General features: G+C 38.5%; 1 protein-coding gene across 1 annotated transcript in view; it reads right to left on the bottom strand.

The window, feature by feature from the left end:
- Positions 1-3,350: 3,350 nt before the first annotated feature.
- RAB2A (RAB2A, member RAS oncogene family) overlaps positions 3,351-18,944 on the bottom strand; it is a 79,642-nt gene continuing 64,048 nt past the window's right edge. Inside the window, exons 7-8 of the mRNA XM_005288122.5 lie at positions 13,672-13,740; positions 3,351-4,525 (exon numbers count right to left, since the gene is read on the bottom strand). Coding sequence (XP_005288179.1) covers positions 4,430-4,525; positions 13,672-13,740 — 165 coding nt within the window. The 3' untranslated portion in view covers positions 3,351-4,429. The remainder of the gene's footprint in view (positions 4,526-13,671; positions 13,741-18,944) is intronic.

Raw genomic sequence — 18,944 nt, 5'->3', positions numbered from 1 at the left:
GGCCCTCCCTGATTCTCCAAGTCCCAGCCCAGGGACCTAGCAGCAGCAAGGATACTCACCAATGAAGCAGCAGTAACCAGAGCAACATCTAAGTCTCCTGGGCTGCTTCCTACCCTGTCCTCCGCTGCAGTGGTCCACAGTTCCCCTAGGTCTCTAGGGTCCTCAGCTGGTGCAGCTCCTGACTACTTGGTTCCCGCTCTAGGTTCTGCAGGCAGACTAGGATCTGTCTGGGACAGCAGGCCTACCTTGGTTCTGTGGTCCAGAGGCTGTATCAGCTCCTGGGAGAGAGCTTGTAATCTGCATGCTTCCCCTTCAGCAAGCTGCCCAGACTGACCTGGGCTGCTTCCTTTTATATCCTATCTCCAGCCTGAGCATGCCCAGGAGGGGTGGAGGGGCATGGCCTCCTTAGCCTACAATGCACAGTTAACCCTTTCTGGGACAGGGTAGAGTAGGTACACCCGGTCACAATAACCAAAAATCAGGAGAACAGTATTTTTCTTAAAAGTAGTATTTTAAAATATATTAAGTGATATTATCAACATCCACCAAAAAGGGTGGGGCTGAAGACAAAAAGGAATGACACAGAATGCTCCTCTAACCAAAATGAAGTTACTAAACTGTATGAAGGAAGGGGGGGAAAAAAAGACTAATTTTGTGAAGAGCTTTTGTTGGATGAAATTGATAAAAGTGCCACCATATGTTTAAATAAACGTTTGCAATATTAAATCATTTTTAAGCAACTCAGAGAAAATTATTTGGCAGATCACAGGTTTCTGCATCTATTAAATGCTACTTAAGCCATGTCTTGTACAACAGCCCTGTTTAAAAGACACCCATAAAAGACTCCCTCTAAAACATTTTGTACTAATTAGTAGAATTACTAGGATTAGTAGGATGTTTGCAGTCTCATAACCTCCAACTTCGTTAATTTGTTGTTCCAACCCCCCCAAAATGTATAGACTATCCCGAGGTTAAACTTTTGGAGGTAAATGTACAAAATAAATATACATGCAGAATAAATTACTTTGAGTTATTTTCTTTTCCTGGTAATTATTCAGCAGATGGTCTATTCATCCACATCTATAACACTATTCTCTGTAACAAATAAGCCCAACAATTTAGCGTATTTAACGGTGTTGAGGGAATACTGCTACCTTTAACTAACAAAGGGCCTGAGTCTGATCTCACTGTGGTATAAAATCAAAGCTAACTATTAAAGTTGGAATTGCACTGGCATAAAACCATTGTGGGCAAGATCAGAATCTTGAAGTGAGTGTTCCTAAATTCCAGGAGGTTGGTTACTATTTGTATTAGGAGTGATACAGAAAAGCCTAGAAGTTGCTTGAGGAAATTTGCCATCCTGAATTTACCATTTCTATAATCAGCAGTATTTCTACTCCATATTGTAAGTTAGGAAAAGGACAGAAACAGTTAGCAAGTTGCGTAATACTGTACCTTGATATGACTTTTCCAGTGCTAGTAGTGTTTTTTCCACTAGATTACAGCAGCTGTTCAAGTCCCTGATGTACAATGAAATATTTAAATTCCATTGTCATCCAAGCAATTTCTTGGCCATAAAAAGGTAATGGGTTTCTTGAATGCAACTAGGAAATTAGATAAATTATCACAGCTAATAAGGTGTAAATAAAGTTGTAAAATTTGCCACAGAATTGTCATAACCTTGGTAAAGTGTGCTCTGGAATTACAACCACCCTAGTCCAGCCTACTGCTGGTGACTCAATCCAGTAGCTATACTTGGGAGTGTTGAATATCCACACAAAAAAATGGGTAATTCCTCAAAACACAAAAGGATGCAGATGGTATATTACAGTGAAAAGTATTTGTTTTAAGGAAAAGTTTCACACTAAACTGGTGGCCAAAGCCGGGCAGCAGGACACCCCCCACGAACTAACATGAGGCCTGTTCTAGCTCCTCCTTGAAAGTACCAGTAGCAGGACTAGGAGAGGAGTGGATTCTGTAGCAGAACTTCTACTACATCCTTCTACTGGAGTAGTATTAGCATCATGATCAAAGTGAAGATTTTACTCCAGTCTGCAGCCTTCTGAATAATACTAGTATAGTCTGAAAACTAAGGTTGGTGCTCTGCAAGAGCGGCTCAGATTTCCAATCCTATAAAATGGAGAGTCCACCAAGCCTTCAGCAGGTGAAATGGTTGTCAGATGCTTCTTTAGTTCTACTCCAAAACCTATCACTCAGAGGACATGATCACCCCTTGCCCTTTTCCTGGGGGTGAGGCTGTATTGGAGAAGGGGAATCTCTTGTCCATAAGACTTATTATACTGACAATTGCTATGGCCAAGGAAGGCTGGCTCCAATTTCCAAAATGGCCTGAGGGTACTATGGAGCACTGTATTCCTGTCTCACATCTCCAGGATCAAGCACTTTATCTTTGTAGCACTGGCAGCCCCCACTATCCTGGGAGCAAAAGACTCTTGGCTCACATAAGGTAGCAAGTTGTATTGCTAGACTACCAATCAGATCCAAGGTAGATTTTTATTCTTGGATTTCTTGTGTGGCTACCCAATCATCACATTGTTTACCACCATTACCCATATAACTGATAAGAATTGATTTAATCAGTGTAGTACCTTTGAGTCAGCACAAGGGAAACACTTCTTTTTTGTGCTTTATAAATGCTTCAAGTTGTACAAAATTTTGGTTTCAAATGATGTTATATTACAAATAATTAATATTCATAACTGAGATAAGTATGGAATTACATTATAATGGTCTCACAATGTTCACTAGTTGAAAATATAGATGGACATAATGTATTAGATTCCAATACTTCTACAACTATAATGGGCTAGAAAGAGGTCTAAAATTAGAATCAGTGATGATCATTTGCTCATTAATAACACTTATAAAAATTGCAAAAGACCGCCACATACTTTTAAACTTTATTTAATCTCAGAACCATTGCTATGTTACACTTCTCAGATTGAACTTTAGATGTTAATGTTCCCTTTTGTAGCTTGATAGTAAGTTTAGATGAATTGAGGGGGACTCCGTGCCCCCAGATTTATGCTTCAGTCTCTCCTGGTCCATTAAGACAAAGCTTGTGGCTGAAATTCTTTTCTTTAGAGAGGTATATGAAGCATGAGCTAGCATCAGTGTCACCCTGTTATTTTTGAATGTATATATATAAATATGAAAAATAATGGGAAGTTGTTTCCTTCCTCATTTGCAGTCAGACTGACATTAATATTCTGCACCTTAACCAGTTTAAATACTTAAACACAGAATTTTATTTTGCACTGTTAACTATTTCATTGTGAGAAAAAATAAAATAAACCACCACATTGAGTAAAGTACAAAAGCATTTCCAGTTTTGGCTTTTATCAAGATTTTCAATCCGGCAGATTTATTGTCACACCCCTTTCACAACAGACAAGATGCTTACCATATATTTAGGATTACAAGTTGCCACTGAAAGAAAACTTTACACGGTCACTGTACAACTAGGTTGAAAAACTGTCCTGCATGAAAAATATACTGAGAAATCAAGCAGTAAACAAGAAAAAGAAATACGAAAAGATCAAAGTCTTCATAATGTGCCATTTTAAAAGGGTATCAATTCCTCCTGTATTTTTCATTCATTATACTGTGTTTTTACCTACAGTATTCATTAAGGCAAACAGCTAATCCATTTCTGAAGAGGTGCTGTGGAAATTGTGGACAAACAGCAAACATTTGGCATTAAAATAGTTAACATATACGTAGCCTCCAGTAATATACATTAAGCATTTTTCTTGGACTTGAGGATAATGGCAGGAGAGGATGAACATGCTAACAATGTCAAAAAGGTTTAAAATTCAGCATCCAAGCGATTTCTAATAATGTTTCTGTAGTTTTCAAGCTCTAAATAGTATAGAGTTTATGCAAATGCATTAAAGAATTATAGCTTGGCAAATACACCCAAGCAGGTTATTAAACTATATATACAGAAAGTAAATGATAAATACAGAATTAAAAGAGTCCTTCTGCTTTTCTTTATAGCCTTGAAAATTGACAAAAACTTGGACAGCTCTACAATATTAAACATTAGGTAACCACAGTAGCTGGGAAACCTAACTACACAAACTGATTAAAATACTCAGATGACTTTGTAGTGTTTAATACAATTCAGTTCGTAGTCAAGGGCACAAGACAACATTTAACAAAAATAATCACATCAATTGAACTAGAAATCAAATGTAAATAGATATGAATACAATCTCCAAAATCTGTCTTTAAGTGAACATTAACCATTTATTCAAAGTTATACAAGAAGTTGAAGGATAAAGTCTTCTTCTGCCGCATGAAACCAACTTACAATAGTTTCATGTCTCAGTTGAGCTGCAGTGGGGGGAGGGTGAAAGAACAAGTTAGTGGGCCCCATTTGGGCAGCTAGAAAGTAAAAATAGGTTCAACAGCAGCCTCCACCAGCTTGTTGTCCTCCCTGATTGCCTGTAAGTGTTGCATTACTAGCAGCATGCTGAGGGCCAATTTTAATACCATTTGCCTGAAATAAAAAAGTTGAATACACAGCAATTATTATTTTAAAACATTTCAATATGCTGGAAAATACTAAAATTAGTCCATTAATTTTTGTTTATGCACATGTCTAAAAGTAGTTCTCCTTTTAGTTTCATATACAATAAACCACCAGAAAAAAATCCTATTTAAAACTGTGCCTGGATGCAAATAAGGAAGTAAAATTAAGGGAAAGATGCTTTCCTTCTTGTTTCAGTTTTTCTCCATTTCATTGCTATAAACAGAACTCTGCCTGTTCTCAAACTGTTAACATAAACACACAGGAAGAATAGTATTTAAAGGCTATTCCACATAAAGTAGCAAATGTTTAAAAATACATATATACATTTCTAATACACACTTAAGAGATTCAAAACCTCCACTGGTTTAATACAATGTAAAACTTTTCCTCTCTAGACAGCATTTATTTCCATGTTGAATCAGCTGTACAGGCTAAGGGCATACGAGTGTTCTGTGTCATCAATAATTTCTATGATCCCCAAAGACATGGCAACTTGCCAAGAACCCACACACAGCGTAGCTCTTTCATTCATCAAACTCACACTTATATCTTAACCCTCACTCCCTCAAGTGGATTTTACCTAAAAATACAGCACTTTGAGAAAAGTAATACAGTAGCTTCAGAAATTAAGCTCTTAAGGAAACTTTGCGTCACAGTAAATCTCAGATTTATAGTGCTTGGCAGTTGTTCTGCAACAGTAGTAGCCTTGGGGTTTCTGGCACTAGCTCAGTATTGACAGCAGCTGATGTGGTTTCTTTTCGCTCTTTGACTCCTCTTTAATAAAAAGCATGCCCTATGGCTCATTGGTTTTGCCCCCTCTGGGCTGGTAGCAACTTCTTGAGGAATCAAGGAGCCAGACTTGGCATTAAGCCAAATAAATAGCACGGACTGTTGGCTCTTGACAGCATATTGCAATCAAAGCTCCATAAGGCACAGTAAAGCAGTCAGCTAGTATATGAAACTCGACAGATACAATGAGCATGCCTCTTCAGAGGCCCTGATTACTGTCCAATTTATAAAGCATCAGTTTCTAACTGAATGGCATCTCCTTTAAACCAACTCAAGATTTTCTGTTATATTAACCCTGAAGAATTTTGAAAACCTGAACAAGCTGGATGAAAAAAGGATATTAACAATGAAATATTAAAATTTATAAATAATTTGAGAAGTTGGGATCTTTGTTTTAAGAACCTATGCTTAAGACTGAAAGTCTTAGCTACAGGTCACATAGTTTAAGCAGCTGGAGTGGTAGTGAAGCTTCTCTCTAATGCCTTACTAATAACATCTATTACTATAACTAGAAGTAACTTTTTACTTTTTAAGCTTCCATGTGCTGAGACAACTTAATGCATTTCTGCTAATTCCTTTACCCCATCTTCCCCAACAAGTCAGTGACTTTCATGTCTATTAAAAGCAGTCAGATTGACACTGCTAGAAAATGAAAGCCCTATTCACAGAACAGATACAGAATGGTTGGTGGCAGTGCATAATCCTTTGTGTGGTTCCATCCAACTGGCCTTCGCACTGATCTCAAGGGACATCTCTAGGGTGAAAGAAAAGGCTATGTGCCAAGGACTAAAAGGACTGCCAACAAGGGTGCCCAATTAGTGCTGATTGTGCTGTTGCTTTGTGATGTGGACATTAGTCCACCGAGAACGTGACTGATCCCACCAACTTACTTCAGAAGAGGAATGAAGAGCTATATTAGATGATAACTGATTACTAACCTGTACTGAATTTGAACCAGTGATCAGACGTGAAAGGCTCTTTATCTCCCTGAGCTACCCAGAGCCCTCTCACATAGTAATTTTCAATGTAAGGGCATATGATTCATTTGAGAATTTAAGGACATACATCACAAAGATCTACTCTGAGACAGTACACATTGATCCAGAGCAGACATTTTCAGTTGCTCCAAGACATAAAGGGTTTTTTTGGCTTTAAGAATTTCTTCACTACAGAACAAGAACAGGCCATAATCTTTACTTTGCCTACACAAATTCCTAACAGTGGGCAGTATTTTACTCCTTATAATATCCAGCTACCTAAATCTGGATTAGTCAGTCATATTTCATGTAATTCTCAAAGTTAATTCTTCCCCCCGCTCAGTCTGGGTGTACATGCAATTACTGGACAAACTATAGGAAGATGTAATTCGATTTAAAAAAAATATATACAGAATCATAATTTCAGTGGTGTCATCCTATCCGGAGTGAATGGGTGTACTTGCTAATCCCCCGGTTGGTGGAAATTTTGATATGTTATCAGAAATGGGTCAAGCTCAGTATCATTCAAAAGCCTTTTCTCCCACAAACACAATGGTACCAAACATGACAACCCTAAAACAATTCTGTAGATATACATTTGAGAAAAAGTTTAAAAAAACCCAATGCTTTTTAAATTATACTTTAACAGACGCATGTCAAACATGTCAAAGTTAAATTGTGGCCCCTGACTACCAGTATACTCTGTTATCAGTTAATGCTCAGAACATGATATTTGATTACATTTTTTAATGTTACAGATTACTATAAATGGAAGAAGTACCTCAAGTTTATTTGCCATTATTGTTAAAAAAGCAGTTCAATGCTATTGATTATCAGCTTGGTTTATTACGCCAAAAGAGTTGTAATGAGTAAGGCTTCATGTTTGTCATGGATTCTGTGACTTTCCATGACCCCTGTGACTTCTGTAGTAGCTGGTGCACCTGCCCCTGGGGCTGCCTGGCCAGCTCGAGCAGCCCCCGGGCCAGGCACACTGGCCACTGCTGGGGCAATCTCGGGCTCCCCTGGCCCCCCAGCAGCAGGAGTTTGGGTTTAAGGGTCTCAGGGCTGGGAGCTAGGGTGCGGGGCAGTGCTTACCTTGCGGGGGTGAGTGTCTCACCAGAAGGGTGACAGGAACTCCCCATCCTCAGCTCCTAGCGCCACGTGCTGCTTCTACCTGCAGGCACTGCCCCCGCAGCTCCCATTGGCCGCAGTTCCCAGCCAATGGGAGCTCCAGAACCGAGGCTTGGGGCGGAGGCAGCACGTGGAGCTGGGTAAGACCCCCCCACACCAATCCCCCCACCAGCACCCACGGCACCCCCACAGGCCATCCCCCCCAGCACCCGCGGCACCTCCCCCTGCCCCGCAAGTTTTAGTTAGGGGTATATAGCAAAAGTCACGGACAGGTCACAGGCCGTGAATTTTTGTTTCCTGCCCGTGACCTGTCCATGACTTACTAAAAATACCCGTGACTAAAACGTAGCCTCAATAATGACACACTGATTAAGATGTCAGCATCCAGCTAGAAATTACTGGAATCCATCTGCAAACAGTATGCACATAATTATATAACATAAGAATTACAATCCCAAAGTAATTTATTACAAAATCCTTGTTTTTACTTTGGTCTTGATCATTTTTAGGCATCAATGGGGAGATGAAAAGTAGCTGACTCTTCGGAGAATACCACTGCTGAGGACCTAGTTAAACACAATGCTCAGTGGCACCTTACATGCTGTAAGAAGTGCACCCATAAACTGAATCTGACAATGTTGGAGAGGAAGTACATTGAGCATCAGGAAAAAGTTGAGGTTGCTGGGACAAGTGCCAGCTATGGGCAAGACACTTAATAGTAAGTCCCAAGACATACCGTATATACTTGTTCATTAGCCCGTCGTTTATAAGCCGACCCCCCCCCCCCAAGATGGATAAGTAAAAATAGCAAAAACTGTATGACCCTTTCATAAGCCGACCCTATATTTCAGGGGTTGGAAAACTTTGGCTCCCAGCCCGTCAGAGTAAGCTGCTGGTGGGTCGGGATGTTTTGTTTACCTGGAGCATCTGCAGGCATGGAGCCCCTGAGGTCCCTGTGGCCGCGGTTCGCCGATCCCAGCCAATGGGAGCTGCGGGGCTCCATGTCTGCAGACGCTCCAGGTAAACAAAACGACAATGTATTAGATATTCAATTCAATGATTCCATAGAGTTTAAAATCGTCAAATTTTGGTGTAGACCTGTTTATAAGCCGACCCCCACTCTTTGAGGAGTCACTTTTTCACCAAAAATATTCGGCTTATGAAAGTGTATATATGGTACATTTTGAGAAGAACAATTACTTCTTCTGCAGTAAGCTCAAAGGCATCCCTTAAGCATATTTCAACAGATCAGAAACTACATGAAGGAGTACTCCTAGCAAAAGCACTGCAAAGAAAGTAAAGGGTACATTGACCCAAAAGATACCCACGCACATAACATTACATACATTTCTGGCGTAGGATGTGATATGCAATGTGTTACACCAAGCCCTACACCAGTAATATATACGTCATATCAAAAGGGCAAAGCAACAGAAACCAATACTGATTTTACTACGGCAAACTATGCGACTCAGCTGGAGTTCATATATTGCCTCAAAAGGGCTCTAATGGATGGGAAAGTGGTGCTGATGGCCAATGCAGAGCTAAGTACCGAGTGTGCTTTGAATGGGATTGAAGAGGAACAAGTGCTTAGCAGAAAGGCTCTTAAAAAAACTTATTGAAGATGAACTGTGGGATATGAACGTAGTTTTTGCAATCCTATCCGCAGAAATGAATCATAGCACATAGCACCACATCTTTTGCAGCTTTTAAGGATACCAAAAGCAGAAGAAAGCACTGATGTTAATTGTAATATGAAGACTGTTTGCAGCTGCTAAATTTATATGGAAAACTATTCTGTCCTGGAGTATATGGGAGTTTCAGGGATCCATAGTGGATGACAAACCTAAAAAAAAAAAAAGTGTGACCTGTTCTACTTCTTTAAGAAGTGCATCAGTAGTTTCAATGACTTCAGCACAAGTATATTAATAAGCAAGCATAGCACAAGCCTCATGTACATGTGTTTGAGTGAAAGGCAGGTTTCCAACACATGCATGACAACTGTGAGACATAGTGGTAGATTACACATAAGTAGCTGTTGGTTTATCAATTCATTCCAAAACAGAGTATTCCACCTGGAGATTGCAATTGAAAGTGAGGTTCTTTGCCACATAGAACTGAATGAAGAATTGTGTCTTCCTCCAGACCCTGTCTAGGATAGTTTTATATTTACTGCTGTTGAGAACTTGGACTTCCTTGAAGATACAGCAGATGGCAAAGGTACCCTTTATGCTATTGTGATGGTCTGCTATTAGAAGAGAATTAATGGGGATCAGTCCCCTCCCTCAAGTGCTATCTGGACCAGCAAAAAAACTGGGTCCTTGAAGGAGCTTACTAACTTCATAACTCACTTTCCTATCAAGATCCAAAAATTCTGAAGCCAAGAAGTCCAGTTTTCAATGAAGTAGCAGTTAAATAGACTATAGTAGAGTTTTCTACATTCACTAACCTTGACCTTACTTGTTTGTGCTAAAGTCAGATGCACTTCAGAGGCAAAAAATCATTGAGTACGGCTTCAGCTGAAGAGAGAGAACACGCACTCTCAAATGAGTTGGAAACCCAGGACAGCATACCACAACATTTCAGGAGAAAGATACATTCTCCAACATGGTCAGCCTTTAATACGACATTACAAATGGGGCCAGAGAAAAAGACCCATGTATGCATCCTGCCAATCATAACTGAGCAATCAGTGGGCCTAGGAGGTAACATTCTTTATGTAGCTGGAACACATGAACAAATATATCCGCATAACTGAATCAAATATGTCAGGACACTAGACATGGGCATTTAAAGGCCTGTTCAACAGCAAATAATGTCCTGTGATGATCTTTGAGGATGGTGGAGTCTATGTCCTGGCGAATAGTACATATTCTTTACAGTGATACATATAATTGGATCCTTTGATGGCGGCACTGGTATTCCTGAGATCTGGGGGGAGGGGGTGATTTTGAACAGATATAGTACTGTAAACCAAATTTTTGCAAGGAAAATGATGTGACGCGCTATGGAAGCACACACCCAAATGCTTGTTGCCCTTCAAAAATGCTACCTACATGTCTTCTTTGAAAAGCATACTGATGTGTTTGAATTCATTTCCTAAAGGGTACAGGACTTGTAAGACCAGTTCCACAAATCCAGTGCACATTCTGCTCATAATGATCTATTGAGCACAATGGAGAGCTGCATCATCATCACAGAACAGATGAAGCAATTCAATGAAGTTGAACTGATGACAAAGCCAACTTTTGGGATGGTGCGGCAATACATGTAGATGATTGAATCTTTGCTGCTCTATTCAATATCTCAGGACTTCTCATTAGAATGTTCACCTTGCAGCACTCCAAGATGTTGTGAAATACTTTTTTGCTTTGATCTAACCAACTATTCTGTGGTGATGTCCTTGGTACCTTGCTGAAATAAAAAGTGTAGAAAAGTCTGACTTTGACATATGGGAGGAATTTTGAAAAGGAAACTGGGATGTTAAAAGGTCGCCAATACCCTTAAGAACATAAGAACGGCCATACTGCATCAGACCAAAGGTCCATCTAACCCTGTCTTCTGACAGTGGCCAATGCCAGGTGCTTCAGAGGTGCTTCTATGCACTTGGTTCAGATGAAGCACTGGAATGTGAAAATATAGCAATGAAAATAATTGGGGGGTTGGGGAGGCTGGTGGGCATAACACAGCTTCCAGTTACTCTTTCCCAGTTTTTTCCTGACAACCCCAGAGTTCCATCAAATTTCAAATGACACATTAAGCATGGCTAGGATGACTTCCTCAGACATATCCAAGATTTCAGTTGAATGGATACTTTGGGTCATGACTTGTATGTGGCCTTTAAACCCCGAAGAATTATCCAAGGCTCTGTCAATCTATGGGCTCCAAACAAGGAGAACAGACTGAAGCTGTGCTTGAATGCAAAGAAAGTCAGAGTAATGATGGCAGGGACTATTACAGAGCTAACTACAGACGGGTCATTGTTTGCTCATCTCCAGGTCATGTCCAGATTGTAGCAAGATGTTGATCTATGTCAGACTTTGGAAAGTACGAGTTCTCTGTGGTAGCATGATGGATGTTCTAAGGTCACAGAACAATGCATGTGCACCAGGTGAAAAGCAAATAAACAAACGTTTTGCATGGTCTTCCTAAGCCAGCATCTACTGACAAAGCGACTGTCAGCTTATGCCAGCAGAAACCTTTCAGATTCATAGATGGTATGGTTGAGGTACAAGCTCTAGATAAACCAGAAACTGCTAGTACCTGCTGAGTTTTGGCTGAACACCTCATTATGGGGCTACAAAGAAAATACTGTACCTATGATGAAGTCCACCTCATGTTTGACACATTTGCAGAGGAGTCAATTGAAAATATTACTAGAAAGAAGAGACTTCAAGGTATTGCACTGCCTTGTACAAAATCTGTGACTCCACAAACATCTCCACTGTCACAATGAAGAAGCTACTGTCTCACACTCACATGAAGGATGAGTTAATCGAATACCTTGCAGAAAAATGCTCCAGCATGTGAAGAATTATTCAACAAATTTTGTCATCAGATGTCACAATGAAGTTGCTACCTTGTGCTGTTCAGTGGAGCTTCTTTGTAGTTCCCATGAGAAAGGTGACACTAAAATGATCTTGCATGCCATCAATACCATAGAGACACTACTAAGCTCCAGATTTCTGCACAAGACAGATGTTCTAGTGCTCACTGAGAGACTCTACCCAAGACTCCGCAAGATTCTGTTTTTGTGCCTACTACTGGGGAATAAAATTGCTGTATACCCTCAGATATGTGCCTATCACTTACCACACTGCCAGGCTTCCATGCTCTTTCAAGATGTGACACTACTGGAAGGTTGGCTGGAAAGAGGAAATTCTCTTACTGAAAGGCATTTGATTCAGCCTCTGAAGACTCTCTCCTCATTGTGAAGGTGCTCAGAATGGCTGAGGCAGTCACTGGTGAGGTCATAAATGGACTGGAGGTGTTCGTGTACCACGTTTACCATTTGAAGACCAACATTATGACACCTTGCAGAGTTATGTTGGTGAATGTTTTCCAAGAAGCAGACAAATTGACCAAGGGTGTATTTATACCTGCTATGAAGAGAGCAAATTATCAAGTAATAGAATGGCCAATGGATAACTGAGCACATCCAAAACTACTCTCCCTATTGCTCCTGGATGGGTCTTGGACAATGGACTAGTCAAACCAGTTATGTGTGAAATACCACATGCTCATGAATCAATTCTTCAGCTAATCAAATGCTTGTGTAAAAGACCAGATGCTCATCACGCTGCAAGTGTTTGGCCAGCAGCCTGCCTTGTACAGAGATGTGCAAGTGTAATGTGGATGATGATCAGTGTGATCTGTGTCTAGCAGTGACGTCCTAGATGGAAACAACACTGATGATGACTTTGAAGAATAAATGTGTTCAGTCCTACATGTCAAGACTGTCTTTTATGTGAGCAATGCATCCCTATGTTAACATAGAATTAATAAAAAAAATATTTTTAAACATTTTCTCGAATATATATCAACATAAATTGTTCTAGGTTTGTCATGGGTGGCACCATTGTTTTCATGGGAGAAATGGCTTTCGAATGATAGACAACTTGACCTATTTCTGATGACACTGTACTATCAAACTTTCCACAAATCGGAGGACCTGGAGCTGGGAAGGCAGCGAGTCCCCATGATATGCCACAGAGGGCAACATTATTGAAATTATGATTTTGTAAGATTTTTACAAATCAAATGACATCTCTCCCTTATTTTTCCCAATCACTAATTTGCCCACGGAATGAGATTTTACTACAATATGCTCCCACACCAGCGCTTCCACACTGGACAGCTCATGTAGTACATCTGGCATATTAACATGGTCTCCCCATTTACATAGTGGAAAATTATCTTTGAAAGCAGATACCATATGGGGAAGTGAATGAAAGTGGATTTTCTTCTCTCTTTTGGGGATTTATATGATTTTGTGATGCTTCATGAATGGATAGGGCCACTTAATTCTAATCTGTTTTCATCACAAAAGTAAGTGAATCTGTAAAAACAGGATGTACAAATGTTTTACTGCAGTGTGTGCAGAATACTGTAATACACGTGTTACAAAAAGCGATCCAAGGTCTTGTAATTTTGTGCTTTTTTAAAAAAAATAAGGTAACTCACTAGAGCATGCTATCAGAATACTATAAATGTTACCTCATTATTAATATCAAAGACTCCTTCCTGGATTTTCTCATAGATTTCTTTTGCTGTATTAATAAATGCCTGAAATGGAAACAATATAAAATTAGATCATACTAATGAGACAAAAAACATATATGGACATAACAAGTTACTCTATAAAGCCCAATACTCACATGAAAGGTCAAATTCTGCTCCCACTAAATTCAGTGGGAGTTTTACCACAGACCTCAATAAGGTATGAAGATTTGGGCTGTCAAGCGATTAAAAAAATTAATCGTGATTAATCTCACTGTTAAACAATAATAGAATACCACTTATTTAAATTTTTTTGGATGTTTTCTACATTTTCAAATATAGTGATTTCAATTACAACACAGAACACAAAGTGTACAGTGCTCACTTTTTATTTATTTTTGATTACAAGTATTTACACTATTAAAAAAACCCAAAGAAATAGTATTTTTCAATCCACCTAATACAAGTACTGTAGTGCAATCTCTATCATGAAAGTTGAATTTACAAATGTAGAATTATGTACAAAAAAACTGCATTCAAAAATAAAAATGTAAAATATTAGAGCATGCAAGTCCACTCAGTCCTACTTCTTGTTCAGCCAATTGCTCAGACAAACAAGTTTGTTTACATTTGCAGGAGATAATGCTGCCCATTCTTGTTTACAATGTCACCTGAAAATGAGAATAGGCGTTCTTTTGGCCCTATTGTAGCTGGCGTTGCAAGATATTTACGTGCCAGATGCGCTGAAGATTTGTATGTCCCTTCCTGCTTCAATCACCATTCCAGATGACATGTGTCCATGCTGATGATGGGTTCTGCTCGATAACAATCCAAAGTAGTGCGGACTGATGCATGTTCATTTTCATTATCTGAGTCGGATACCACCAGCAGAAGGTTGATTTTCTTTTTTGGTGGTTCGGGTTCTGTAGTTTCAGCATTGGAATGTTGCTCTTTTAAGACTTCTGAAAGCATGCTCCACACCTCATCCCTCAGATTTTGAAAGGCACTTCAGATTCTTAAACCTTGGGTCGAGTACTGTAGCTATTTTTAGAAATCTCACATTGGTACCCTCTTTGTGTTTTGTCAAATCTGCAGTGAAAGTGTTCTTAAAACGAACAACATGTGCTGGGTCATCATCCGAGACTGCAATAACATGAAATATATGGCAGAATGCAGGTAAAACAGAGCAATTCTCCCCCAAGGAGTTCAGTCACAAATTTAATTAACGCATTTTTTTTAACGAGCATTATCAGCATGGAAGCATGTCCTCAGGAATGGTGACCAAAGCATGAAGGGGCAAACAAATGTTTAGCATAGCTGGCACGTAAATATCTTGAAATGCCGGCTACAAAGTGCCATGCAAATGCCTGTTTTCACTTTCTGGTGACATTGTAAATAAGAAGCAGGCAGCATTACCTCCTGTAAATGGAAATAAACTTGTTTGTTTTAGCGATTGGTTGAACAAGAAGTAGGACTGAGTGGACTTATAGGCTCTGAAGTTTTACATTGTTTGGTTTTTGAGTGCAGTTATGTAATAAAAAAAATCTAAATTTGTAAGTTACATTTTCACAACAAAGACTGCACTACAGTAGACTGCATGAGGTGAAATGAAAAATACTATTTATCATTTTTACAAATATTTGTAATAAACAATAACGTATACCTTTATTTCAATTACAACACAGAATACAATGTTTATGAAAATGTAGAAAAACATCCAAAATCTTTAATAAATTTCAATTGGTATTCTATTAACAGTACGATTAAAACTGCCATTAATTGCAATTAATTTTTTTATTGCCATTAATTTTTGAGTTAATTGCGATTAATAGACAGCCCTAATGAAGATCATGTCCATTACCCATCCGAAATAGCATGCATCACACACAGCTTACAAAAACAGTGTTTTTTGTAGTAGCATATGTAGCCCAAAATCTGACGTCCAATAATTACTGAGAAAAGTGGTTTTAAAAATATATATAAATTACCCTTAAATAATTTATTTCTGACCCTTATGGACAGATAATGTGACAGATGGCTCTCCCACCCTTAATATATTTGTAATATTCCACTCTAGATTAGAGTGCTTAGCAATGTAAAACTACAAGGTGCTTACGATATGTTGTAAGGACGCTTTCTGCCTGTTGTACAAAACCTTATACTATCATTTAATATTCATCCAATTTTAAGTTTTTTCTCTTAATTAATCTTGTACTTGGGAGGCTATAGGCAGTCATCTGAATATTAAAAAGCCAAAAACCTGGGCTTTTTATACTGTCTTCAGAAAATGTATCTTTGAATTCAAAGTAATGACTTAGCTATACTACACTTAAGGTCAGAACTAACACATTAGTCAAATGAAAGGGCGTTACTGGAGAAAGATTAGCATTAGTATTGAGATACAAAATGTACTCTTGCCCTATTTAGCTTTATAAGGCAAGTAACTCCTGAAAGACAATGTATAATTTAAGGTTTGATTGACAATAGATAATATCTACAATCAATATTACAAATCAAATTCTCTTCAGATTGAAACACCATCGCTGTACAATCATAAAAGTGATTCTATCTTCTGCACAAGCCAACCACAGCTGATGTGGATCTAATTCAAATATAAAAAAGTAAACAGGGTTCATGGAGAGGAACAAATCATACCTTTCCTTATTTCTACACTGGAAGCATTTGACTGCTGAACTTGCCACCAGAGCTTTGTTTCCTAATTAACAGGACTGATATGTTTTCACCTTTAAAGGCCTTACAGCTCCCCAGAGTAATCAATCTACTGCAGCTCAATTACTGCACCAAGCACACACCACAGCCAGTGAAGGAGACTTGAACGACTGCAGCAGGAGCGGAAAGATATGAATATGCATAAACTCTAAGTGGGTGATCGAATCATCACAGAGGGTCATGAGAATTTGCAGCAAAATAATGAGAAGAATTAATCATTGCAGATTCACAAGGCACTTAGGAAGAGAGTACGTTTTTCAAACGTGTGTTAGAGTTAAGGAGGAGAAGAAACTGGCTTTCAGCCAACTATGAATTGATTCACATTCCTCAGAAATTGAAGTTTTCAATATAAAGAAGAAACTTATCTTTGTTTCTGATAACGGACCAATTATTGCAATGGCCTCATACACTGGACTAATTGAAAACAATGGTCAAAGCTTGAGAAATTCACACAGCTGGAAGCTCTTATGCGGATATTCACTTGTTCCCATTAAACTAGAACATTAAACAGAATCATGAAGTCCTGAAAATGTGTTATGATAACTTTATGTAAACAAGCACTTAACAATTGGAACATACAAGATGACTAGTCCTAGAAGTCTCTATCTGAGCATGCCTACCTCTTACTGTTAATTCTATTAAAATAAAAGGTAATCTATCAAAATTAAGTTCCAAGGGCTTAGTTTATTTTAGACAAAGAAAACTGCATTGTAATTTATGAGCATAAAAGTTACAAAATACAGTGGTAAGTCTCTCTAAAGAAAATACAGGCATTTCAAACGTAACATTCAGCAGATAACTGTTTTAGGAGTACTTTGTCACTCATATGAAATAATCAAATATAAAACATTTTTGTTCAGTGACCTTGCGATCCGGATCATAACCAGGGCTCCTACTCAGCAAGGTACTTAAGCATGTGCCTAACATTAAGAATGTGAGTAGTCCTTTTGACTTCAACGTGACTACTCATGTGCTTCACGTTAGGCACACACTTGCTGAACTGAGGCCTACAACCGTGTGTGATTAACAATGGTAGGAAAAAGTAATAAAAATATTCTAATTCAACTGGTTATCTTTAGAAAAAATTAAGTAACAGATTAACCACTTGGCACTGGTGGTTCTGCAGCACCAACTATTAGTGGTAATACCTTGTACATTAGCCTGCTGCATTGGGAAATAACCACTTTTATGAAGTTATATATTAACTTTAATCCTGATTTGAAAAAAGTTGTTTTTTCATGTACTATAACAATACTTGATAAGTTTACTTTTTAAAATGTTCTTCACTGGCACGGATTCTGAAAGAACTAGTCAGCTATGGAAGTGAAACACTTCATATCTACCACTAAAAAATAAATAAAATAAAGAAACCTACAATTTTCAGTTAGTTTCCTAGACATTCATACTTTAAGTCAGCCCATGGTTCAAACCATAGGTAAACTTAAAAATATGAGTCTTAAGAAAACTAACTAAAAATTTTAGTTGACTCACATTAAGAGCTCTATACCAATTTCAGTATTCTGTAGTGCCCTAATTAGCAAGGGAAAGTGGGTGAACTCAGCATAACTGACTTTCTACCAAAAGTCATTTATATGCTGATTGTACTATGTGGAACATTTAATATATAATTTGAAATTTCATGTATTTATGTGACCTCCATTTGACTAAAATGTCCCACAACTATTACAAAAAATAATTACAACCAGGGATCTCCATGTGCAAGTTTAAGCCTCAGTTTTTCATCTTCATAATTAAGCATAAAGTCATCAGTGAGATTATTTGAACGGTGTTAGATCAGTTTGTATTGGAAAACTATCTGGGGGTAAAAATAAATAAATAAAAAACATGATATTTCATGAATTTATGGAGCACACTGACCTTCTGATTCCCTTAAAGCAAACACACACGAGTGCTTACTGGATAAGCAATGTGAGATCAATATTTCCAACAATCCAACTCACCTTAATAATCATCTAGGATATCAAGTGCAATAAGTATCTACACTCTGTCTACCACACAAGCAAGACAGGGAGCCTTTGCTCACTGGACCCTACCACTAACAAGCAGGAAGAATGAACTTGCTCTGCCTATTACTAGTGGGAGTCAAGATCTACAGTAAGTGAATAGCTTGCCTGCAGCTGTCTTAATACTTCACGAGTCCACAAATAAAGAAGAATCCATTCATTGAGAGATCTTGAAGTTAAGGCACTGACTGGGACTCAGGAAATCTGGATTCTATTCCTAACTTTGCTGCAGGCTGAGAGACACATTGGACAACTCACTTAAAACAGTGGCTTGGTTTTGCAATTTGTAAAGTGGAGATAATATCACCTCTCTACCCTAGAAGTTGATGGCAAGGATAAATCCTGCATAGTGTTTGTGAGGGTTTCAGATGCTAAGATGAGAGCTACAGAAAAGCCTATAAATGAATCAATCACTGCTGATTTTTGAAGCTTCATGAACACAAAAGTAGTGGAAAAATTAAACAGAAATACAGCAATAAAAGGAATCAAACTCTTCCTTTGCTTAAAACTGAAATA

This window comes from Chrysemys picta, chromosome 2 (assembly GCF_011386835.1).
Source record: "Chrysemys picta bellii isolate R12L10 chromosome 2, ASM1138683v2, whole genome shotgun sequence".
NCBI classification, from domain to species: domain Eukaryota; kingdom Metazoa; phylum Chordata; order Testudines; family Emydidae; genus Chrysemys; species Chrysemys picta.
The sequence above is the reverse complement of the archived record's forward strand: the minus strand, read 5'-3'. Positions and strand labels throughout refer to the sequence as shown.